Below are 26,013 nucleotides of genomic sequence, written 5' to 3' on the forward strand. Positions count from 1 at the left end.
TTATCATAGGTATTAAAACCAGGGATAAAGAAGAAGAGAAAGTTCATCATGTCAGGTTGACGTAATGAGGAAAGTCCAAGCCACAGGAGATGGTCCAAGTCAGGCTGGCACAAATATTCAAGGCATTTTGAGATTAATACAATCACATCATGATTCCAGCCATTGACAGACACTATTCACCACAGCATCAGGACAAGTCCATCAAAATCCCAAGAGAATGCATAGAGGCAAAGCATATTAGGGCTGGACCAGACTGGGAGGTTGTTCACTGAGGCTACTTAACTAGGGAAAAAATTCAAATCACTGACCAGAAATGGAATCAATTATAGCTAGAAAAGCAGGGCTGCACACCAGGTATAAAGAGTGAGGCAAGCTGTAACCAGGGGAATCAGGTATGAAACCAGGATGGTCAGGAGCAAATTCATGTGAGATGAATAAAGTAGGTTGGGGCAAAAAATTTAGGACAGTGGCCATTAACGACATGAGGTTGTTGTAGACCTGCTATTACAAAAATCCTGATTGCATGGCACAGAGACAGACTTGGTAGAAATGTGCAAGTCCTTACTTCACATTAAACACATGAGCAACAAGATCCAGCCTTGAGGAAGGGAGAGTCTCCAGAGAGGAGTCTTAGATGGAAGCTGGAGTGTTGGAAAAAATTACCAGGCAGGATACAGACTGTATGTATGGGCAGAACCCAGGAAGAAGCTCAATCTTAAGTGCTTAACAACAAAAGATGTACAGGGTGCCTTGGAAGCCACATAAGCACTCAGCCTCATTTCTGGCCCACCAGGTGCCAGCAGTGTGACTCGGTCGCAAACCCCATCAAATGGTGGAAGTGGGACTCTTGATTTATTTCCCCCAACCTAGTTATGGTGGATTCAGGCACCTAGTCCCTCACGACTCAAAGTGCAGTCTACTTTTCAGCATCGGCATCAACTACCACCTGGCTAGAAACACAGGCCCCACTCCCAAACGAGTTGAATCAGGATCTGCATTTGAATAAAATCCCAACATGCTTTATACCAGACGGCAGTTGACAGTAGTCTAATAGTAGATGTAGGGATGTGTATATATGAAAAAGAAATGGAGTTGCTCCACTTTCCTCATGTTTCCTCTTTTATTTCCCTTGCCTACTAGAAGATCACATTTGGGAGAAGCCACTTCCCCTGTCTGGATCTCTGTTTCACTACCTATGAGGAGATTAAACTAGACTGTCTATAAGAGTCCTTCTCTGAGTTGTTCTCTGATCTTGGATTCTAAAGGCTGGCACTTGTATGAAACCAGCTGTCCTGCTTTCTGGAAAAAGTCCAGCGCCATTGTTAAGCAGGAAAATTTCTCCTGTGTGGTTCTGCCAAAACAAAAGCTCAGACTATTATTCAGATCTGGCTGGGCAAGAGAGATTTGTCAACTACATGTTTATTGAATGATGAAACAGCTGAACACATTCCTGCACAGAAAACACACATTGTCTAGGTGACAAAGAGTAATGTGGACACATCAGGGCCATCTTCTGACCTTTGCTAGTTTTTTTGTTAGTTTGTTTTGTTTTTGTTTCTTTGTATTTTTTGTTTGTTTTTGTGTTTGTTTTTGAGACAGGGTCTCATTCTGTCCTCCAGGCTGGAGTGCAGCAGCATGATCACGGCTCACTGTAGCCTTGACCTCCCAGGTTCAAGCAATCCTCCCACCTCAGACTCCCAAGTAGCTGGGACTACAGGCATGCAACACCATGCCCAGCTAAATTTTTTAAAAATTTTTTGCAAAGACAGGGTCTCCTTATGTTGCCCAGGCTAGTCTTGAACTCCTGGGCTCAAGCGATCCTCCACCTTGGCCTCCCAAAGTTCTGGGATTATAGGCATGAACTACTGTGCCCAGTCTAGAATTTTTATTTCATCATTTAACTTCAGGGGTGACACTGTTCAGTAAGACACGCACACATACACACACACACACACACACACACACACACCAAAAAAATCCCTGGGGCAAATTTAGAATCATATGGCTGGTCATATCAGTGAAAAGAGAGCTCTTCCTGCTCTAGGCCAGAGGTTGGCAAACTACTGCCTGTATGCCTAATCCAGCCCACTACCTGGTTTTGTAAATAAAGTTTTATTGAAATACAGCCACACTCATTCATTTATGCATTGTCTATTGCTGCTTTCATGCTACCACCGCAGAGCTGAGTAGTTGCAACAGATTTTTTATCCCACAAAGCCTAAGACATTTACTCTCTGGACTTTTACAGAAAAGTTTGCCAACCTCTGCTGTAGACTAGAAATGAAGGAAGCAAAGTTTATGTCTTCAGATCAATGATATTTTTGTCTAGTTTACGAAGATTTAATAAAGTGTACAACAGATAACTTTGAAGCTAGCTTTCCACTGTAGCATGGTCTAATGATTACAAATAAAGGTTTTGACACAGGACATGCTAGATTTAAAGCCCTCTTTCTCTGCTTGCAAGTTGTATAATCTAATTAAGTTGCTGAGCCTCTCCAAGCCTCAGTTTCCCCTATAAAACAGAATATTGATATGCCAGAGCCTGAGGATAATCATGATAGTCACCCCAATCACTCCTGGGATAAGGGTGTAATCATACCAGAACCAAGAACTGATATATTCATGACCAAAACTGCAGCCTGACCAAAAGACACTTGTTGACAAAGGGCAACTTGCTGATTTCAAGTGGCTGTCATGGCTCCCAAAAGCTTGGCCACAGAGTTTAGCACCAACATGGCATGTGAATCAAGCTAAAGTCCCTAATGCATTCCACAGGGCAACCCTCTCTGAGATGGAGGGATTTAGACCTGTTAGACATGTACATTCAGATTATCCTGTTCATCCTCAAGGAATTTCCAGCATCTTATAGAAAGAGCAGATACCTACCTCCTTAATTAACCCTTTTTTATACTTACTGGTGTACAGACCTGTCTCTTCTTACTATTTTATGAGTTTTTGGAGGGCAGGGACCAGGTCTGATTCTCCTAGCACAGTATCTGGCGCATCATAGCTGCTCAGTGTGTGTTTGTTGAGTGGACTACAGAACCTGAGATTATAGTCAATCTGTTAATATCAATGCCCTGCTCATTACAACTCACACACACACACACCCTAACACACCCTGCTGGTCATTCTCACCAAGAGAGCACATGCAGGGTAAAGAGACCAACAGAGACACCAGATAGTTACAGACATCTCTGAAGCAACATGTCCTTAAAACAGGATCTGTTTTGGCACCACAAGGTACCCCACAGCCCTCAGTGCCTAGAAATAGGATAAATACTGTAAGCTCTATATCTGTCTTTCACCACCTCAGGAGCAACAGCAGTTAGGTGTTCAGATGTGAAGTGTGAAGAGCAAAAGTTTCCTCTACTGAAGACAGACAGAAACTCAAATGAAAGCTAAAGATGCTGGCTGTCCCCCCAGTAGTGACACCTAGGGTAACCTGGAGAAATGGTCCACAGAGAATAGTCCATGATCTGTACAAACATCCAGAGAGCTGCTTTCTCCCATGGCCTCCCACAGGTCTGACTGCCAGAGAGTAGAAGCAAGAGGGGTGAAAACAGAGGAGTACCTGCTGTGCTGTCATTTCAGGTCTGCTCTGGAGAAGAACATGGGCTAAGAATTATCTTTTATGATCTGAAAAAGCTGTCTGAAGTTCCTTCCAAGCTTATCAGCCTCCTAACCTGAGCTTTAACAAAACCCGGTATGGTAGAGTCCTAGTGTGCCAATCCAGCTTTCCTTACCTGGCTGTGTGAGTCACTTAATATCTTTGGACTTAAGATTCCTTACCTAAAAATGAGGGTTGAGACGTAGGATTCAGTTTAAAAAAAAAAAAGTATGTAAATCACATTACCTGGCACAGAGCAGATGCTCAATAAAATTAGATCTTTGCCCCTCTTCTTAAGTCATGGCAGGGAGAGTCTGCAACTATGAAGTGACAAAAAGCTAATGAACTAAAATAGAAGCTTATGTTTGGTTCAGTTTGGTTATTGATTCATCTCCTTTAAGGTGTCCTGGTCAATGAAATCCTCAATCACATGAAGAGAGCAACTCAGACACCAAGCTACAAAAAACTTATCATGTATTCTGCAGTAAGTATTTTCATCTTCATTTAACATGTATTTGTTCAAGTGTGTGATCCCTTGAAGCACAGGACCTCATCTTTTTTTATCTTCATTTCCCCATCTCCTTGTACGTGGTAGGCACTTGCACAAAGCTTTTAGAATTGAATGCATCATTCTGTCCTTTAAGGGATTTATAATCTAAACTAACAAGAAGACAAACATAAACACTATACAAAATGGGATGGAAATGCCATGCAGGCAAGTGCTTTGGCACCTCAGAAAATCTAGCCATCCCTTCTGTTCCAAGAGGGTGGAGAAGAGAAGCAGAAAGGCTTCCTAGACAAGGCAGCACATCCAGCACATCAAGATGAAAGGGGTTAGTAAGTGCTCCTCACTAGTGTGTAGGACAAATAAAGTAAATTATTAGGACAGAGGTGGAAGGCCAGGAATGTTGTGTGGAAAAGGTGGTACCAAATTAGTGGATGTTAACTGTGCTGCTCAATATGGAACCTAGTAGCCAGAAGTAGCTACTTACATTTCAATTAATTATGATTAAGTAGAATGAAAAATTAAGTCCCTCGGTTGTATTAGCCACATTTCAGGTGTTCAATAGCCATATATAGCCAGTGGCTACTGAATTGGAGAGCACAGATATACAACATCTCCATCATCATGGAAGGTTTTTTAGACAGCCCTGACATGGAGTGTCAGAAGTTTATGCTGGATGGCAGCTGAAGGGCCATCTTGTCCTGCTGCTTCTTTGTTTAATTGTAGAAAGAAGCAAGGAACCCCCCTGTCAGTGTTTGCTCAGGGAAGGCAGGGCAGGAGTGACAGGATAGGAGCAGCATTTTGGAAATTAATTATTTTATAGAATAACTGGATGTTGGGAACAGGATATGGTGTAGAAAGCTTTTGTGATAGTCTAGAAAAATGGGGATATGGCCTAAAATTAGGGCAGCAGCAGGAGAGGAAAAGAAGTGAGCCAAGTTACAAGAAAAGCTGAGTGTGCATTCTCAGTGATGAATTGGAAGTGGGTGGAAGACAACGATGTGGAAGGTGAAGCCCCAGATGAAGTCAAGATTTCAGTTTTCAGTGGCAGGAAGGAGGTGGTCTTGGGCCAGGCAAATGTACTGATTAGACAATGGGTTTGAAATGCTACAGGGGCATCCCAGCAGAAAACTTCAGATGGCAAAGAGAATAGAAGGAGGAAAGGGAAGAAGGACTGCAACTCAAAGTTGGAGCTACATTTGGGAGTAGAAAGAAAAGAGAGCAAGAGATCTTAGAAAAGGCTTTCATCTTGGAGAAGCCAGGGAGAGAAGAGTCTGAGATACCAAGGAGAGACACAGTGTTTGGGGAAAATTCTGCAATTGTATTATACATTCAAATAGCTGCCCATGGAGTCTGGGATGAGCAGGGAAACAGGACATAGCATGCTGACTCCTTTCACTCACATCTCCATGACGAAAGGTTTCTCAGCTGTGGCTGGAGAAAGAAAGTCATGTTTTCATTCATGCAAGAAGGTGAAAGAGGAGACTGAAGATGCCAGGAAGTTTGTTTATTATCAGGAGCCCTAAATGGTATAGACTAGGGAAATAGGCCTGGGCAGGAGCAGAGTGCTTCCTGGAGAGAGATAGGCCTGAAATTAGTCATTTCTTTCAATTTTCATAGTGTCTAATCTGATTTCTAGTTTTAACTTGTGGTGTGACTTCCAGCATGTCATATCCATAGCTCCTTTTTTTTTTCTCTATTAGATTACTTCTAACGCCTTTTGAATATGTGCACGCTGCCATACAGTTTAGGCAGCCAAATGTTATCCCAATTTTGCAGATATGGAAGTTGAGGACTGCCTAAGATTAGATAGCTAATCAGTGGCAGAAAGGGGGTTGAAAACCACTCCCCTATACCTTCCAGCCACTCTGGGGTAAACATTTAGCTTTACAATTATTTTAAATTGCATCCTATACTTCCTTGTATTTTGTCTTCCCTAAACATTTAAACCTCATATATTCTTCCACAACTTTAAATCACAGATGATGCTAATCTATAGAAAAATATAATCTAGCATTAATGTGTTTCAAAATATTTCAAAAAGGCACAGCACTTAAGGAGACTTGATTCAAATTTACTTTCTTCCATTTGGGGTTATATGACATTAAGCAAGTTGCTTAATTTCCCTGGGTCTCAATTTCTTCATCTTTTATTATTATTTTTAAAATTATTTTATTTTATCGAGATGGAGTCCCACTCTGTCACCTTCTGAGTGCAGTGGCACGATCTTGGCTCACTGCAACCTCTGCCTCCCGGGTTCAAGCGATTCTCCTGCCTCAGCCTCCCAAGTAGCTGGATTTACAGGCCCATGCCACCACACCCAGCTTTTTTTTTTTTTTTTTAGTAGGGATGGGGTTTCACCATGTTGGTCATGCTGGACTCGAACTCCTCACCTCAAGTGATCCACCTGCCTCGGGCTCCCAAAGTGCTGGGATTACAGGCATGAGCTACCACGCCCAGCCAATTTCTTCATCTTTTAAATGAAAATAATGATACATATCTAAATCATACTGCCTAGCATGCCGCTAATGCTCAACCAAAATCTTTCCTTCTCTACTTATTAAGTCATTGTGGGCGTATGGGAAATTCAATTGAATCAGAAGCCATCATGGTGCTGTACAAGTGCTTCATACCTATTGAATGTGAATCTGAACAGGTGATAAAATTGATTTCAATCTCTGTAGCATGACACTACTGTGAGTGGCCTACAGATGGCGCTAGATGTTTACAACGGACTCCTTCCTCCCTATGCTTCTTGCCACTTCACGGAATTGTACTTTGAGAAGGGGTAAGTGACTAAGTGCTTTTCAAAATCAGTATCACTGGACCTTGGGTTTCATTATTATTATTTTGGGTTAAGGGTTGTGTGCCTGTTTGTCTTTGATTTGGTTTTATATTCAGAGGGAAGAATGGTGGTAACAAGATCTTTGCTAGTCATGTCTCTTTTTTCTTTTTCATGAAGACTTTTACTGGAAAATAATATACACAGTAGATGAAAAAATTGGGAAATAGCCTATGTAACAGAAATTACATTTTTAAAAAAATTAAGATATTCTAAGAAGTAGGCATGTATTGTATATATACTTGGCAAGAGAAAAATTTCTTGATGGTTATATAATAATATTTTTTCAATTAAAGAATTCAAACATATTCATTCAGCTTCTGATGATTCATATCCACAAGTCAAGATTCTTAAAGTACAATTTCTAACTGGTGTCTACCTCTGTGTGACCTGGTGTGGCCCTCCCCAGATGACCACAGCTTAGCTTGAACCCATTAGAAGGGTCAAAGTTAGCGTAGCCAAATGTCCCAGTTCACCAGAATTGACCCACGAAATCTGGTGTTCTCAGAACATGTGAATTTCATTGTTAAAACCAGGAATGTCCTGGAAAAACTGGGGAAGAATTGATTATCACACCAAGGTCATACCAAAAATATTTATCTGCTGTGACAACGACATTCTCATTGGGAGGAGAAGAAGGAGGTATTTGGAACAAGTCACCAGACTTCATGGGATATTATTAGTGAAATAAGAGCAAAGAAAGGGCTGAGTTAAGGCAGTGACCCCAGAGTTTGTTTTGGGATTAGTCAGGGAGATCTATTTTGCCCTTCCCTCAAGGCATTCACAATAGCTGCACACCAACCTGACTGTGCAGTTACATGGGGACCTGGCTGAAAAGAGCCCATGCTTGTTTTAATGATCTGCTGTGGCCATCTTTAAATTGTAATAATGTTTAAACAATGGGCCCTGTATTTCATCTTGCAAATTTTGTAGTCTTGGATGTAGCTTTCTGGCCCCTGAATTTGTAGAGTAAGAAAGTAACAGCACAGAGACTTCATTCTCAACCAATATCTTCACTGCTTACAAAGAAGTGAGTTCTGCACAGTTAGGGACAGGTAGATACATTCTTTATTGAACCTCTAACTGAGTGTCAGGCACAATGAACTAGAACTAAAATGTGGTCTTAGTTAACCTTGCTCTCAAATATCTAGAGTCAGCATGGTGAGGTAAGACCCACAAAATGGAGACTGGCCAAATAGAACAGAAAATGAGAATGAAACGACTAGAGACATAAAACCCTCTCTTAATAACAAGCCCGGCACAAGTCTGCCCATCAGAAGGCCAGCTCTGGGCACAGAGTTAATAAATCCAACCAAATTCCAGGATCAGCTTCAGGAGCAGGCACCATCTCCTTTGGGATAAGACAAGAGAAGCTACTGACTCTACTCGTACCTCCCTGTTCTCTGGTTTCTGGACCCCAGTGGTCCAGAGCTTGCTTTCTTGGTGCACAGAAGCATTTTCTCCCACTGAATTGCCTTGTTTTACGACCCTGAGTTAAATCTATATTACAAATCAAGTGTGGAGTATTTTTTCAACTGAAAGGCAGTGACATACAGAAAAAATTAACCAAGGGCCACGTAAAGGTCAAGTCCAATTTGTTGTTATATTAGGATTTTTTTTATTGGCACTCCAGGGAAATATCAAAGGTGAAACGTGATTGCTTTTAAATTAGGATCAAGGAGGCTTCGAGTTAACGAATTCTGTCTAAGCCTGCTTATTAGGTGATCCTGACTGTGAAGTGATCTCACATTTTCTTATGAGAAGATACGGAGAGAGACAGAAAGAGAGAATATTTTAGATTTTCAACCATCTTAAATACGTAAACTGTTCAGGTTGTAGAAAAGATAGCTAAAAATATTCTTAAAAGGTTTAATTTTGGGTTAGATACAGAGATTTAAAATCATAGACTATATAAAATAATTCATTAAGTTAATATTGCTTTGTTTCACTTTTACATTTTATAAAATGATTTTATCTAAACTCTTTGTACACATCTTTGGCTTGTGTATTCACCACTAAAGCCAATTTTGAGTCTTTTAAAATTGTTTCCCAGATATATTCACTAATAAAAGATAATTTTGTCTTCTATATAGATGAACCTCAGATTTTTGAAGTCTTAACCCAATGAAAATTAATTTCACACTTATCTAACAGTACAATGCAGGTGTACATTAATAGATGTGATTCACACGTGGTGATTCAGGCACCCAGGGTTCCCTCTTTGGACCTGCGGTTTCAAGAGTGCTGTGCTCACTTGCAGGCAGCTTGTAGAAAGGAATGAAAGGGTGGAGGCAGCAACCCGCTTATCAACCACGTCAGCCTTTTAAAAGGGACACATATCATTTCTGCTCACTTTCTACTGGCTAAATTAGTGACTTGGTCCTACCTAGGTACGAGGTAGTCTTGGCAATGTGGTCACTTCTGAGCCATAATTCAATTCTATGGAAAGAGAATAACAGAGTTTGATGGAGTATTGGTCATCTAGGCCATATCATCTTAAGACAGAAGATGCTGTTACTGAAAAAGTTATTCCAAGATATAAGTACCCATTCATAATACATATTAGGGAGGTTTTTGTAAGTTTTATAGACATCTTCTTTTATTTTATCTTATTTTATTTTATTTTATTCTATTTTATTTTATTTTATTTTTATTTTATTTTATTTTATTTTTGAGATGGAGTCTCGCTCTGTTGCCCAGGCTAGAGTGTAGTGGCGTGATCTCGGCTAACTGCAACCTCCACCTCCCAGGTTCAAGTGATTCTCCCACCCCAGCCTCCCAAGTAGCTGGGACTATAGGCATGTGCCACCACACCCAGCTAATTTTTGTATTTTTAGTAGAGACGGGGTTTCACCGTGTTAGCCAGGATGGTCTCGATCTCCTGACCTTGTGATCCACCCGCCTCGACCTCCCAAAGTGCTGGGATTACAGGCGTGAGCCACTGCGCCCAGCCTTATAGACATAAGTGAATATTTGCTGTTACTATGTTTATATGGCTTTTTAAAGTGATGTTTTAAAAGGCTTGTTTATAATGACAACCAAAAGTAGCCATTGTAAGGTTACCACCAAAAGAAGGATCACTAAATCCTTCTTGAGTTCCCCTCCTGACTCCTTGATTAGCAAATGGCTTCCATAAGCAACTCACGCTGGTTTAACTCAGGTTAGTTTACACCATTGGACCTTCCCAAATAGTACATTGTTTTTTTGAGATAAAGCATTGAGAGAGCTCTCCTTAACGTGACACAATGGAAGGACTGGAACACATACCCACATCTTTGTTCTGAGGGATAATTTTCTGATAAAGTCTTGCTGTATATTCAAGCACATATGTTATATATTATTCAGTTCCATGTTTATAGCCTGGTTAAGGAGAGGGGAGATACATTCAGAAAGAGGACTGAAAGAAATACTCAAGTAGGAAAACAGAAAAAGAAAAAAAGGAGCAAATGAGAAGCCTAAAAAGAAGGGAGGAGGAGAAGGAAAACCCAACACCCCCACCTGCCTCCCACTTCTTATCCAAAGGCTCAAAGTCCCACCCAGCTCCCTGCAACCATCACTTCTTACCACCTCCTCTGATTTAGCATCCTGGTGCCTACCTCCTATGTCCCTGTTCATCTAACAAACCAGCCCTCCCATTTCCACCCTGCAAATCTGTCCCGCCTGCCCCAGTCTCCCCATTTACACACCTAAATTGGCTAAAATCTCCCCATAAGTTTTTCCATTAGTCCCTCAACTGGCATGTAATAGTCCAAGTGGAAAGAAATTCAGTGGCAGTTCAACAACACAGAACTAACAGAGCTCTGTCCTCTGCCTTTGTCTGCCAGGGAGTACTTTGTGGAGATGTACTATCGGAATGAGACGCAGCACGAGCCGTATCCCCTCATGCTACCTGGCTGCAGCCCCAGCTGTCCTCTGGAGAGGTTTGCTGAGCTGGTTGGCCCTGTGATCCCTCAAGACTGGTCCACGGAGTGTATGACCACAAACAGCCATCAAGGTACTGAGGACAGTACAGATTAGTGTGCACAGAGATCTCTGTAGAAAGAGTAGCTGCCCTTTCTCAGGGCAGATGATGCTTTGAGAACATACTTTGGCCATTACCCCTAGCTTTGAGGAAAATGGGCTTTGGATGATTATTTTATGTTTTAGGGACCCCCAACCTCAGGCAATTCCTACCTCTTCACCTGACCCTGCCCCCACTTGCCATAAAACTTAGCTAAGTTTTGTTTTGTTTTTCAGTGTTAATGTAAAGGGGCAGCAGTGCCAAAATATAATCAGAGATAAAGCTTAGGTCAAAGTTCATAGAGTTCCCATGAACTATATGACTGGCCACACAGGACCTTTTGTATTTAAGGATTCTGAGATTTTGCTTGAGCAGGATTAGATAAGGCTGTTCTTTAAATGTCTGAAATGGAACAGATTTCAAAAAAAAAAAAACCCCACAATCTAGGGTGGGAACAAGGAAGGAAAGATGTGAATAGGCTGATGGGCAAAAAAACAATTTACCCATCAGTTCCAGCCTTCTCTCAAGGAGAGGCAAAGAAAGGAGATACAGTGGAGACATCTGGAAAGTTTTCTCCACTGGAAAACTGCTACTATCTGTTTTTATATTTCTGTTAAAATATATGAGGCTACAGAACTAAAAATTAAAACCTCTTTGTGTCCCTTGGTCCTGGAACATTTATGTTCCTTTTAAAGAAACAAAAATCAAACTTTACAGAAAGATTTGATGTATGTAATACATATAGCAGCTCTTGAAGTATATATATCATAGCAAATAAGTCATCTGATGAGAACAAGCTATTTGGGCACGACACATCAGGAAAGAGAGCACCACGTGATGGAGTTTCTCTAGAAGCTCCAGTGATAAGAGATGTTGACTCTAAAGTTGATTTAAGGCCAGGCATGGTGGTTTACGCCTATAATCCCAGCATTTTGGGAGTCCGAGGTGGGCGGATCACTTGAGCTCAGGAGGTCAAGATCAGCCTGGGCAACATGGTGAAACCTTGTCTCTACATAAAATACAAAAAATTGGATGGGCATGGTGGTGTGTGCCTATAGTCCCACTACTTGTGGGGCTAAGGCAGGAGGATCACTTGAGCCCCGGAGGTCGAGGCTACAGTGAGCCAAGAGTGCACTACTGTACTCCAGCCTGGGCAAGAGAGCGAGACCCTGTCTCAACAAATAAATAAATAAAAACAAAGTTGATTAAGAAAGGAAGTATAGGCCAGGCACAGTGGCTCACACCTGTAATCCCTGCATTTTGGAAGGCTGAGGCAGGAGGATCACTTTAGGCCTGGTGTGTTCAAGACCAGCCTGGTCAACATAGTGAGACACTGTCTCTACCAAAAAAAGGAAGGAAGGGACACATATCAAACTGAAACAAAATTAGAAATGTAATTATGTTCTAAGTGCCTCCAAGTTCAAAACTTATTGGAATGTTGAGAGTGTGGTTACGAAATACGTTAGGAGGACAAAAGGAATGTGTAAGTCTTTAATGCCGATATCTTCAGAAAACCTAAGCAAACTTACAGGTCCTGCTGAAACTGCCCACTCTGCAAGAAGAAATCATGTTATAGCTTTGCCATGTGGCAGATCTACATGTCTAGAGAACACTGTGCTCTATTACCATTATGGATAAAGATGAGATGGTTTCTAGAGATGGTTTCTACTGGCTGCCAGAATCTAGAGCAAAGCCATCCCCGCTCCTGGTTGGTCACAGAATGACTGACAAAGACATCGATTGATACGCTTCTTTGTGTTATTTCCCTCCCAAGTAAATGTTTGTCCTTGGGTCCATTTTCTATGCTTGTAACTCTCTTCTAGCAGTGAGCCAAATGTAAAATAGTGAATAAAGTCATTATTAGGAAGTTCAAAAGCATTGCTTTTATAATGAACTTTGAAAAACGTATGTGTGTGTGTTTAATTAGAATAAAATTCCTCTAGGCAGATTTCAGGAGCTCCCTTTGTGTTTGGGGTTTTTGTTTTAGTATAACAAGATGGAAAATATTAATATAAAGTAAAATGATTTGACTGGCTTAAATGAACATTTTACATTGAAAATATAGTTTGGACTTTACCACTTCAGATAAAGGTGAAGCTGTGGATGGCTCTGCCTCATCTATTTAAGATGGAATTTGCTGAGGACACACCCTCAGGAAGTGCACAATATACTAGGGAAGTAAAGAGATACATACTGTACAACATGGAAAAACCAGGGCTATGTCTTATGACTACACAGATTACTGTGGGAACAAGAGTTACCCAGATTTGGAGTGGGGGAAGTAAGGAAAGTCAGGAAAGGCTTTCTGCAGAAGGTAGCAACCGTACCATGTAAAATCAGTTTGAGGCCAGGCAAGGTGGCTCAGGCCTGTAATCCCAGCACTTTGGGAGGCCAAGGTGGGTGGATCACGAGGTCAGGAGATTGAGACCATCCTGGCTAACGCAGTGAAACCCCATCTCTACTAAAAGTACAAAAAGCCGGGCATGGTGGCGGGCACCTGTAGTCCCAGCTACTAGGGAGGCTGAGGCAGGAGAATGGCGTGAACCCGGGAGGCGGAACTTGCAGTGAGCCGAGATCGCGCCACTGCACTCCAGCCTGGGTGACAGAGTGAGACTCTGTCTAAATAAATAAATAAATAAATAAATTTGTTACCTTTTCCCCTGACCCTACTCTTGTCTATCTTGATGAGCAGCAATACCTGGTAACTTAGGAGTTATTTTTTACCCTACCTTCTCCTTCATTCTCCATAGTCTCTCACCTCCTCTTGTAAATCTACCTGTGGTATGTTTGCGGAATTCTTTCCCTCAAAACACAAATAACAATATGCAGGTAGAGTGAACTATGATTAAGCAGCAGAAAATGTTAATAGAAAGAAAAATGTAAGGGTTGATGTGCTGCAGCCCGCTCATACAGATCTCAAGAATGGAATGTGTCCATCAGTTCCCAACTCTCAGTTCAACCACTTCACCTGGGCAGCTCCAATGTGGCAGGAGTATTTTCACCAAAGAAATTAAATGCTACAAATCCTACCAGCACACCACTGGTTTGGGCTCATAGAAAGTTTGTTAAGAGTCTGTGACATGAGGTGGCCTCTAATACAGTGAGTTCAATATTTGAACTTCTGTAAAGAAAAGGATTAGATTTATTCAGTATGATCTTAAAGAGGGATGCTAGGGGCAGCAGGTAAAAATTTCAGGGAGACAGGTTTTCGTTCAGTGTTGGGAAACTCCTGAGGTAAGAAGTGCCCATTAGGCTGGGTGGCCACTCACCTTAGAAGAGAGATACTACAGAGAAGGCTGAAACATGGAAGATTGTAGGGGTTGAGTGGCTCATTAGTTTGGCCACCAAATCTAGCAAATAAAAGTACAGGATGCCTAGATAAATTTGACAAAAGGCTGTAACTACCAAGTTTTTGTAATTCATTGGAAAAAAAAAAAACAATACAGGACACTTAGGATGTTCTGAAAAAGCCGATACAGAAAGCAGGACAAAATCATTAAATATAGGATATGTCCTATATATGCAAGATACTTTGCAACCCTACTCCTTAGAGTAGGGGGTTCCACCCATTAAATTCTATGCATAACTATAAGCAGTGTTTTTAGCTAATGCCAGTAGGCTCACTTAACCAGATTCCAGATCGTATCAATTAAATTCACCAGAGTCTTTGCTGGAAAATTCACAAGTCTAAGGCCATAGCACATTGCTTGAAAATAATAAAATTTGTCAAACTGCTTCTTTAATTCCAACATTTTACTAACACATTCAGACTTTCTTCACTAGTGCTCTCCCACCCCCATCTCAATGTCCAACTCTAATTATTTCACAAGAAGGAGACTTACTAGTGAGAAGTCCCAGTTTTCTCTCATTCTCTTTGTAAAGCTGAGAATCTACAGCACAAATACACATGCCCAAGATTCAACCTTGAGCTTCTTAAAGGCAGGATCCATACATGTTTCCTCTTTGAGTGTTCAGCCAGTAGACGACGCCTAGAACCTTGTGCCTTCAATCAATATTTGCTAACTGAATACATGTCCAGCCCTGCATACCTAGCATGACTTCCTTGTGGCTGAGCTCAGAAGTCAGAGGCCTGGAACTCAGTTTATTTATAAATAAGAGAGAGAAGCTATGAATGAGCCTCAAAAGTGATTATACTGTAGAGACCCAATCATTGGCCATATACACATTTGTATGTGCCAACATGTCTGTAGTATTTGACTTCTGTTTTCAGCATAGTTGTTTTGGCATTCTCATGTTCCTCCATTGCTATTAAAAGCCCTTGTTCAATGATATCCCTTGTTCAGTGATATCCCTTGTTCAATGATATCCAGCACCGCTCCTCCCTCAAAGATGAGGCCATCTGATTAAAATACCTGTTTCCTCATTCTTGTTGCCATTATCTTCAGTTTCTTGGAATATATCTCATCATTTGCTAAAGACATTGGCAACTTGCTTTGGTATGCTCCGATTCACTCCTCACTCCACTCCTGCCCTAAACCTAGGCAATTCTGACAGCTATAACGCTGACCTGTCCCATACACTGCTCACCATGCCAATACCTAAGCCTCTAGATCAAGTCAGTCACATGATTTTTTCATTCTGATCTGTGAGTAGAGCTGAAGCAAGCAAAAGTCCAAGTCTATTGTCACCATTTCAGACGATGAATGTAGACATTTTATTCCATCCTCAACTGAGTCTCTCAGTGTTTCTTGGTAAATGTATTCACCCCTACTGAACACTTTTCCTACTCCCTGCAGGAAGGCCTGTTTGTCCCAAAAGTCTGATTCCATTTTGTTTTCTTTATAAGCAAGATAATCTATTGATAAGTCCTTTAAGTTCTACTCTCACAATCTCAAAAATATCTCAGTAGCTTTAACCTTCCTTTGCTGCTGTCCCTCAGGAAACCACATTCCTCCCTGCATGGGCTGACCTCACTGTGAGTGTGAACCCATCTCCAGAGTCTCCTCAGGACCCCAGGGAATCTCCTGGCTAACTTCACTTTCTTCCTCTGCACTGGCTCCTTCCCTTATACTATGAAAATGCCCAAATATCCTCTCATCAAAACACCATCAAGTGTTTATTCCACCTCACTCTCTTCAATCTCAATTTTCTTGAACTAATGATTTACATGTTCTTGTACTATTTTCTCACATCCATCTTATGCTTTAACTATTCTGTAAAATTATGTCCACCCTTCTGTCATCTCTTATTTTTTAACTTCTCTTTTGAAAGCCATTAGTGTCTAATTCAGTGGCCTTTCTTTCATTGTGAAGCAGCTATTAGTATCCCCAATTTAGAGAGAAGAAAACTGAACCTCAGAGGATAACATGCCACAAGTAATAGGATCAGGATTCAAGCCTAACACTTTCCAACATCCTATTTCTACCATATCATACTCACTTTTCATTCCACGGTGTCTTATGGACTACTTTCTTAGACCAATTTCCAAAAATAGGATTGGTGGGTCAAGATAAATGATTATTTAATAAGCAATAGATTTACTGAGTACCTCTTATGTACTCAATATTTTCCTATGTATCAAGCATTAAGCTTGCCGAGTAAACAGCAGCAGACAAGAAGACTATCCCCATATGGCTTGCAGACCTTATGGAGAGGAGGGGTGGACAAGGAAATAAATAATTAAATCAGCCCTAACAGCAAAGTATGGTGAATTCTACGATGAAGGGCATACAGGAGAAAACACAGCAGAGGCAATTAGCCTAATGGGTCAGAGAAGGCTTCTTGGAGGAGTGATGTTCAAACTGAAACCTGAAGGAGAAATGGTACTAAGCAGGTGAATGAAGGTGAGGAGAGAGGAGGATGTTACAGACAAAAGAGGAGAATGCATAAAGGCCAAGAGGCTAAAGGCAGCATAGAGCACTTTGGGAACTGGAAAAAGTCTAGTGAATGTGTGGAGGGCTGAGGCTGCAGAGGCAAGCACTAAGTGCTCCATAGGTCAAGTTGAGCTGTTGTGCTCATGGAAAGGTTTTAGGCAGAGGACAGATGCTGTAACTGGCTTCTTGTTTTAGGAAGACCCTTTCAGATCATTACCTGTACTAGATCTCTTTGTAGTAAGATACAATTAATCATGCTCTCTTTTCTCAGTGTCTAGGACAATGCTCTGCCAAACACCTGAAATATTTTACAGTACAAAGGAGCATATCATTTAAAAATAAATAAATAAATAAATATCACAGGCAGAGAAAGCACACACGCTCACCTGAGTCTTTTCTTTGTTCTCGGGTTCCTCATTCCACATTCAGTATTAGCCAGTATACCCAGGCCTCTGTCTTCTATGTCTACAATCCTTATTTCCACATCTAACTGTAGAATTCTTGACCTGTTTTGTCAAGCTGCCTACTGATAGTCTCTATCAGGATAATAACCTGTCTCAATCCCACACTGGAGACAAAATAAATTATCTTCTCTACTCCAAACCAATTCTTTTTTGTGGTCCCAATCTCAATTTATCTTCTCAGTCACCCAAACAAGAAGCCATGAGATTGCCTTGACCACAGCTCCTCCCTTACCAGTATATGTAGCCTGTTACTAAAGCCTGTTAATTCTACTGTATCTCTTGAATTCCCTCCTCTTCGTTCCCAGGGGCACAATTGCGGTTCTAAGCCCTGAGTGTCATATTAAAGGTATTTTCAATAGTTCTCTATCAAGCCTAATGTATCTCCACCATCCTATCTTTTCCACAGTTTTTGTTTTTCTTAAACACAGAGTGGTTGGCCAGGCACGGTGGCTCATGCCTATAATCACAGCACTTTGGGAGGCCGAGGGGGTGAATCACCTGAGGTCAGGAGTTCGAGACCAGCCTGACCAACAAGGTGAAACCCCATCTCTATTAAAAATACAAAAATTGGCCGGGCATTGTGGCAGGCACCTGTAGTCCCAGCCACTCAGGAGGCTGAGACAGGAGAATTGCTTGAACCCGGGAGGCGGAGGTTGCAGTGAACCGAGATCGTGCCACTGCACTCTAGCCTAGGCAATGAAGTGAAACTCCATCTCAAAAAATAAATAAATAAATAAAAATAAAATAAACAGAGTGGGCTGTATCACTTCCATATGTAATAATTGCTGATGACTTCCATTTGCCCCACGTCAAACCAAGCACTCTAAAAACTGGCCCCTGGCCAGGCACAGTGGCTCATGCCTGTAATCCCAGCACCTTGAGAGTCCGAGGTGGGAGAATTGCTTAAGCCCAAGAGTTTAGGACCTGCCTGGGTAACATAGTGAGGCTCTATCTCTACAAAAAATACAAAAAAATTAGCTGAGCATGGTGGCACGCATCTGTGGTCCCAGCTTCCCCCGGGAGGCTGAGGTGGGAGGATCACCAGGCTTAGGAGGTTGAGGCTGCAGTGAGCAGTGATTGCACCACACACTCCAGCCTGAGCAATGGAGTGAGACCCTATCTCAAAAAACAAAAACAAAAACAAACTGGCCCCCCATTTACACATGTGGTTTCACATCCCTGCAGCCTGTATTCCAGTCACGTGTAACTCCTCATTATGTCCTAAACATGCCCTTGTGAAACTCTTTCTGTCTCATGGAAAAGTATTACTCACCTTGCAGGTCAGCTCAATTCTCAGAAGACTTTCCAAACTCTTTCTCTTTCAAATAGAATACACTCTGTTGACTGCAACTTTCTCTTTGTTTCAATAGCATTTCTTTTGCACCTCCATTTTAGTAGTTATCACAGTATCTTGTAATTACATTTCTGGTTCTCCTGCTAGACATTGAGCTCCTTGAGGGCAGAGATTATGGAACCTCAGCATCCAGTACAGCCTACCTGATACATGTGTGCTCACCACATGTCTAGAAAGGAAAGAAGGAAGGATAAAGAGCAGAAAAGCATGTTCCATCAGACTGCTATGACAAAACAGCCCATAAAAATAACTGAAAATAAATTTATAAATACAGAGTCAGCCATGAAAATAGATTTTTAAGGATCACTACTATCTGCCTTCCTCATTTCCACTGAGTCCTTTCTTTCCCTCTTCAATTTCATTTAGTTGCCTTAAACTTATATTAAATCTATCTGCAGTTCTAATGAGACTGTCTCTCAGGGTATAACTTAAAACCACCTTTTCATGATGCTAAGAAGCATCCTGGCATCATCAGAAAATACTGGACTAAGAGTTGGGAACTTACAAGTTCTAAGTCGTTAAGTTTTTTCTACAAACATTTATTAGTACTCGTTATGTGCCAGATACTGTTCTCAGTGCTTGAGATACATTCATGAACAAAAAAGACAAAAGTTCCTGCTTTTGCAAAGCTTGTGTTCTACTAGAGGGAGAGAGGGATAGATAACAAATAATAAGCATAATAAGTGTTTTGGAAGATGAGGATCACAATGGCCAATTTGGGGTGAAGTGAAGGAGGATATACAAGATGCACTTTTAAATGGGAAGGTCTCATGGAGATGAGATTTAGGCAAAGAAAGCAAGGGATGTGTGGGAGAGCATTCAGGCCATGATAACAGGTATAGCAAAGTCACTAAGGCAGGACTGCTTGGCATGTTTGAAGAACAGCATAAGGATTATGAGGCCAGAAGTGAGTGAGTGAAGGGAGGGTGATAGGAGAGGAAATGTGAGGGGACTCGTAGGAGACAGATGATGTGGATCCTCATAAACTATCATCATTAGAACTGTAGCTTTTATTCTGATTGAGATGAGCATTCATTGCAGACTTTGTTTTAAGGAGAAAAGTGGCATGATTTGACTTTAAGTCATTTGACTGCTGTGTTAAAAATGGATTGTGGTCCAGGCACGGTGGCTTATGCCTGTAATCCCAGCACTTTGGGAGGTGCAGGTGGTGGTGAGTGGATCACCTGAAGTCAGGAGTTCATGGTCAGCCTGGCCAACATGGTGAAACCCTGTCTCTACTAAAAATACAAAAAAAAAAAATTAGCCAGGCATTGTAGCGGGCACCTGTAATCCCAGCTACTGGGAGGCTGAGGCAGGAGAATCCCTTGAACCTGGAAGGCAGAGTTTGCAGTGAGCCGAGATGGTGCCACTGCACTCCAGCTTGGGCAACACAGCAAGACTCCAACTCCCAAAAAAAAAAAAAAAAAAAAAAGGATTGTGGCCTTGTGGCCAGGTGTGGTGGCTCACGTCTGTAATCCCAGGACTTTAGGAGGCTGAGGCAGATGGATCATTTGAGCTTAAGAGTTCAAGACCAGCCCGGGCAACATGACAAAACCCCATCTCTACAAATAATACAAAAATTAGCTAGGCATGGAGGTGCATGCCTGTATTCCCAGTTACTAGGGAGGGTGAGGTGAGAGGATCACTTGAGCCTGGGCAGTCGAGGCTGCATGAGCCAAGATCATGCCACTGCACTCCAGCTTGGGTGACAGAGTGAAACTCTGTCTCAAAAAAAAAAAAAATTACAAAGGAGAAAGGATAGATAGAAACAAGGGAACAAATAAGAGACCATTATAGTGATCCTGGCAAAAGACGATGGTGGTTCAAAGCAGGGTGGTGGCAGAGAAGAAAAGAAGTCAGTGTTGGGATATATTTTTCAGTAGGACCAATAGGATTTCCTGATAGTGTAAGCTGTGAGAAAAATAAAGGAGCTAAAGAAGACTCCAAGAGTTTTATCCTAGGCCAACAGAAGAAGGGAGTTTCCATCAACTGAGAAGAGGGAAGGCTCTGGGAAGAGCAAATTTGGTGTGGGGAATGAGGATGGGGAGATCAAGAGTTCAGTTTTGGACTTGAGATTGAAATGCCTATTAGATATCTAAAGAAACATATCAAGTATACAATTGGATAAATGAGTCTTGCGCTTAAGATAGTTGTCAGAGCTGGAGATTTATATTTGGAAGTAATTACTGAATAGATGGTTTTTAAAATCATGAGACTGATAAGATCCCAACCCCAATACAATTATCTGCTTAACCATAACCAGATTATCTAATTGCTCTGCTTCTTATTTTCCTCATTCTCTTAATGATAATGTCAGGTGAAATCAGTGATTTTCACCTGTCTTCTATGGTGCACTAGGGTTCTGTAGAAAGAGCTGATGGGATCAGAGGGATGTTTGCCCTCCTATTGCCTAAGCCAACAAGAAACCCTATATTTTTACAATGAAAAGACATACATTTAGAGATGGTACAAACTGGTATTTATGATGTGTATACTATAGTGGACTAGGGTGCGTGTACAGGAGAGTAACTTTCCAGATGAAATAATGAATTAGCATCTCATTACGAAATGGCCCCAAATATCTGCTTTTACTGGTCAGCTATCAAAAGAATATGTGTAAATAAAGGTACATATTAGAAATAGTACACAGTTATGCTAGAAATGTTTGCCATAGAGACAAAATGTGCACAAGATCTCCTCTTTAACAAATATTTACCTAAAAATCAAATTTAAAAATCGAAGGATTTCATTTCTTTTAGATCCAATTGATTGCAGTTGAGCATTCAGAATTTCCTTTGACCCTGAGACCATGGACAATTGGTAATATAACTGTAAAAAATGCATAAAGTTAGTGCTATAAGAGGACTTAGAAATACTTCAGCTAATTACCCTCCCTTTTCAGTGGGGAGCTGAATCTCAAGGGTCAAAGTTTATGCTGGAACTGGAACCTAGGTCATCTCCTGACTCCTAGTCCTGTGCTCTTCTTAGCACACACATAATGCTGATTTCAAGGCCTCTTTAGCAACTCCTCTGAAATTTGCAATTAAGGCAGAAAGCAACACTCACATGTGATCTTCCTATTTTCCTAATGCATTAATTTTACATTAATACTTTTCCTATTTTCCCACAGTTCTAAAGGTCATCTTTGCTGTTGCCTTTTGCCTGATATCTGCTGTCCTAATGGTACTGCTGTTTATCCACATTCGCCGTGGACTCTGCTGGCAGAGAGAATCCTATGGGAACATCTGAACAGACAGGTGGATAAGCCAGGCCAACCTCCTGTGACACAGCATCTCTCAGTGGTGCCGCATCTAAAGGACAGGCTTTTCCCATGTGGGCATTGCCATCCTCACACCCTGCCTTTTGAATCTGCCCAGAGCAGGGTCTGAACTCACAGTGACCCACAGACTGCTGCTGGATGAACACTCAGGCTACCTAGGTCTTCTCATAATGGAGTGGTAGTGCAGGCTGCTTGTTCAGCTAGAAAGAGGCTGTTATGCATAGGATGGTTGTATTCTCTGTCACAGTTGTCCGGAGAGAAATAAGAAGCCAAACTCCAATCAGCCTTTTACCTACAAAGAGTGAAGGGTGAGAAGGTGGACAAAGACATAGATTAGAAAAATACTGGATATTGGGGGAAGTTAGACTAGAAGTATTATTATACAGGGTGATTCTTACGAAAGAAGACCCAATCATAAATTATAAATAAACTTTTTATTTAGCTATTAAGTAGGTTTAATACACATACATACACACATGCACATGCAAGCACACACACACACAACTGAAAAGAAATTTCTGCCCAGTGTTTGATAGCGGAAAGATTTCTGTTTGTGTGTCTGTATATTAACACACATACATACACATATCCATATTTAAAATGCCTACAGAAGAGGTATTTAATTCTCGAACTGTAATATCACCCACTTTATGTATGACTCAGGTCATCTGTTCACAATTTCTATAGTGGGGATTAACTGGAAAATACACATAGCCACTATCAGATATCTCCACTATCAGATCTGGATATTTTTAAAGTTTCCATTTTTATTGCATTTAAAATTGTAAGATCTTACTTTTGTAAGGGCTAGTCATAGCTCAACTGAGGGTTGACAGCCCACTGTCTCAGCCCTGCACTGGCTTTGGGCTCATGACTTAGAACAAGTTTTTTTTATATCTTTTTTTTTTTTCCAGACACATTGTCTCACTCCGTCGCCCAGGCTAGAGTATAGTGGCATGATCATAGCTCACTGCAACCTCTAACTCCTGGACTCAAGCAATCCTCCCACCTCAATCTCCCAAGTAGCTAGGACAACAGGTGCACACCATCACACCCAGCTAATTTTTTTATTTTTTGTAGAGACAGGATCTCGCTATGTTGCTCAGGATGGTCTTGAACTCCTAGCTTCAAGCAATCCTCCTACCTTGGCCTTCCAAAACACTGAGATTACAGGCATGAGCCATCACACCTGGCCTAGTTCTTTGATATCTTTTACCTTGGTCTCCTAACCTAAAAATGAAGAATCTGAATTAGATGAACATAGAAGTCACGGCTAGCTCTCATATACTGTGAATCATTTTTCATTTTATGCTCTAGATGAGTCATTGACCAAGCAAGCACTGTCAAGGACGGTAGTATTGTGGCAAGCTGAAAATTTATGCTAAACAATTTTAATCTGCCCTGAACCCCCAGCCATCCAGTTGGTGGGATATTCAATCTCACTCCTCAGTAGGGTTCTCTACCTCCTCAGGTCCCAGAGAATAGCTGGTGGGAGGAGTTGGAGAAGAGTCCTCTAGACCTCTGTCCATGCTGGTCTCTGTTAAGTTCACCATCCCTGCCCACATGGTCTTCTGACGGTAGGCAGGGGATATCTGTGCCATGGCTCCCAGGACTATATTCTTGGAGTCCACCAGCCTGAGACTGTGCAATCCTGGGGTGATACTTTTGCTCAGCACAGAATCGCCCCCACTGCCTCCCAGAACCCGACTCCATCTGTCAGTCTCAGGAATCTTCCTCTCCCCTTGGGTCCCACAGCTTCTACCTGTTAAGTTTCATGCACTTACTTTCTACATAACTCTCACTGAGCCAAGGTTATTGCAAACAAAAGGCTAAGAAGGAGTTGTCTTCTCTTGCTTGGCAATGTCTGCTTCCTGATGGAACACAAAAACCACCTAGGTAAAAACAAAAACAAAAAACACAAGACGTGGCTACCTTCTTAGCTTGGGAAAGGGAAAAATATCTACAGCAGCAAGAATAAAGGACAAATTACTGCCTTGATAAAGTAGCCAGCCATATCAGTACATAAGCCACAATATCTTATGCTAATTCAACAAACATGGATGAGAAAACTATTATTTGCTAATCACTGACCTAGATGCTAAATTGTCCATCCCAATTGTGATTATTAATTGCTTGATTCTGACACCAACCTTATACAGGCTTGGTAGAATGTAAAAGTAAGAGCTTTCACAACACTTTTTCCATATCATCTTTTTTTTTTTTTTTTGAGAGAAAGAGTCTTGCTCTGTCGCCCAGGCTGGAGTGCAGTGGCGTGATCTCAGCTCACTGCAACCTCTGGCTCCTGGGTTCAAGCAATTCTCCTGCCTCAGCCTCCTGAATAGCTGGGATCACAGGCCCGTGTCACCATGCCCGGCAAATTTTTGTATTTGTATCACAAGGGTTTATGATAAAGGATTGATTTCTTAATTACTATATTTTGCAAGAATTAACATTATTATCTTTAAAGCAAAATTAGAAATGCCTTTGTTTTCCAGATATCAGGATATCTGGACACTCCCAAGTCAGGGTCTGTTTAGTAAACATTATTAATTTGTTCCTTTAACCATAAACATCTAGAGGCTAGGAATACCAAACTTTCTAGAAACACAGCCCAGCAAGTCCCAGCCTCATTTTGCTAGCCCTCACTCAAAATGGAGTCACTCTGGTTCACACGTCTCTGACAGCAGGATTAAAAGATAATATGGGCCAGGTGTGGTGGCTTATGCCTGTAATCCCAACACTTTGGAGGCTGAGGCGGGCAGATCACCTGAGGCCAGGAGTTGGAGACCAGGCTGGCCAACATGGTGAAACCTCGTCCCAGGCATGGTGGCGCCCGCTTATAATGCCAGCTACTCGGGAGGCTGAAGCATGAGAATTGCTTGAATCCGGGAGGCAGAGGTTGCAGTGAGCCAAAGTTGTGCGGCTGCACTCCAGCCTGGGTGACAGAGTGAGATTCTGTCTCAAAAAAAAAAAAAAAGACTGCAAGTAATCTGTATTCAAAACAAAAATAAATGCAAATAATACAATAATACAGAAGAGTATAAAATGCAAAGTGAAAGGTCTTCCTAACCAGTTTCAATCACTAGTGGCAATCCTGTCAACAATACCTGGTTTTATTTCTTCTAAGGAGAGGCATTAATTTTATAAAACATAATTTATTTTCTGAAATTTTCACATCTTTCCCTTCTTTTACAACCCATGGTGTCCTCTTTCTTGTATTCTTTTTTTATTTCCCTGAAGCAATTTTTTTAAAAGATGCATGAACAGTAAGCATTCTGATCCTAACATATCTAAACATGTCTACAGTGTGCCCTCACACTTACCTATTAGTTGGCTGGGTATATTCAGGTTGAAAATCATTTTCCTTTTTTTCTTTTTTTTTTTTTAATTATACTTTAAGTTTTAGGGTACATGTGCACATTGTGCAGGTTAGTTACATATGTATACATGTGCCATGCTGGTGCGCTGCACCCACTAACTCGTCATCTAGCATTAGGTATATCTCCCAATGCTATCCCTCCCCCCTACCCCCACCCCACCACAGTCCCCAGAGTGTGATATTCCCCTTCCTGGGTCCATGTGATCTCATTGTTCAATTCCCACCTATGAGTGAGAATATGCGGTGTTTGGTTTTTTGTTCTTGCGATAGTTTACTGAGAATGATGATTTCCAATTTCATCCATGTCCCTACAAAGGACATGAACTCATCATTTTTTATGGCTGCATAGTGTTCCATGGTGTATATGTGCCACATTTTCTTAATCCAGTCTATCATTGTTGGGCATTTGGGTTGGTTCCAAGTCTTTGCTATTGTGAATAATGCCGCAATAAACATACGTGTGCATGTGTCTTTATAGCAGCATGATTTAGAGTTCTTTGGGTATATACCCAGTAATGGGATGGCTGGGTCAAATGGTATTTCTAGTTCTAGATCCCTGAGGAATCGCCACACTGACTTCCACAAAGGTTAAACTAGTTTACAGTCCCACCAACAGTGTAAAAGTGTTCCTATTTCTCCACATCCTCTCCAGCACCTGTTGTTTCCTGACTTTTTAATGATTGCCATTCTAACTGGTGTGAGATGGTATCTCATTGTGGTTTTGATTTGCATTTCTCTGATGGCC

General features: G+C 41.4%; 1 protein-coding gene across 1 annotated transcript in view; it reads left to right on the forward strand.

Annotated features, from left to right (window-relative positions):
* ACP3 (acid phosphatase 3) overlaps positions 1-25,802 on the forward strand; it is a 56,682-nt gene extending 30,880 nt beyond the window's left edge. Inside the window, exons 8-11 of the mRNA XM_003829463.4 lie at positions 4,012-4,094; positions 6,800-6,903; positions 10,782-10,951; positions 21,740-25,802. Of these exons, the coding sequence (XP_003829511.1) occupies positions 4,012-4,094; positions 6,800-6,903; positions 10,782-10,951; positions 21,740-21,858 (476 nt within the window). The 3' untranslated portion in view covers positions 21,859-25,802. The remainder of the gene's footprint in view (positions 1-4,011; positions 4,095-6,799; positions 6,904-10,781; positions 10,952-21,739) is intronic.
* The last annotated feature ends 211 nt before the right edge of the window (positions 25,803-26,013 follow it).

Source organism: Pan paniscus, chromosome 2, assembly GCF_029289425.2.
Source record: "Pan paniscus chromosome 2, NHGRI_mPanPan1-v2.0_pri, whole genome shotgun sequence".
Taxonomy (NCBI): Eukaryota; Metazoa; Chordata; class Mammalia; order Primates; family Hominidae; genus Pan; species Pan paniscus.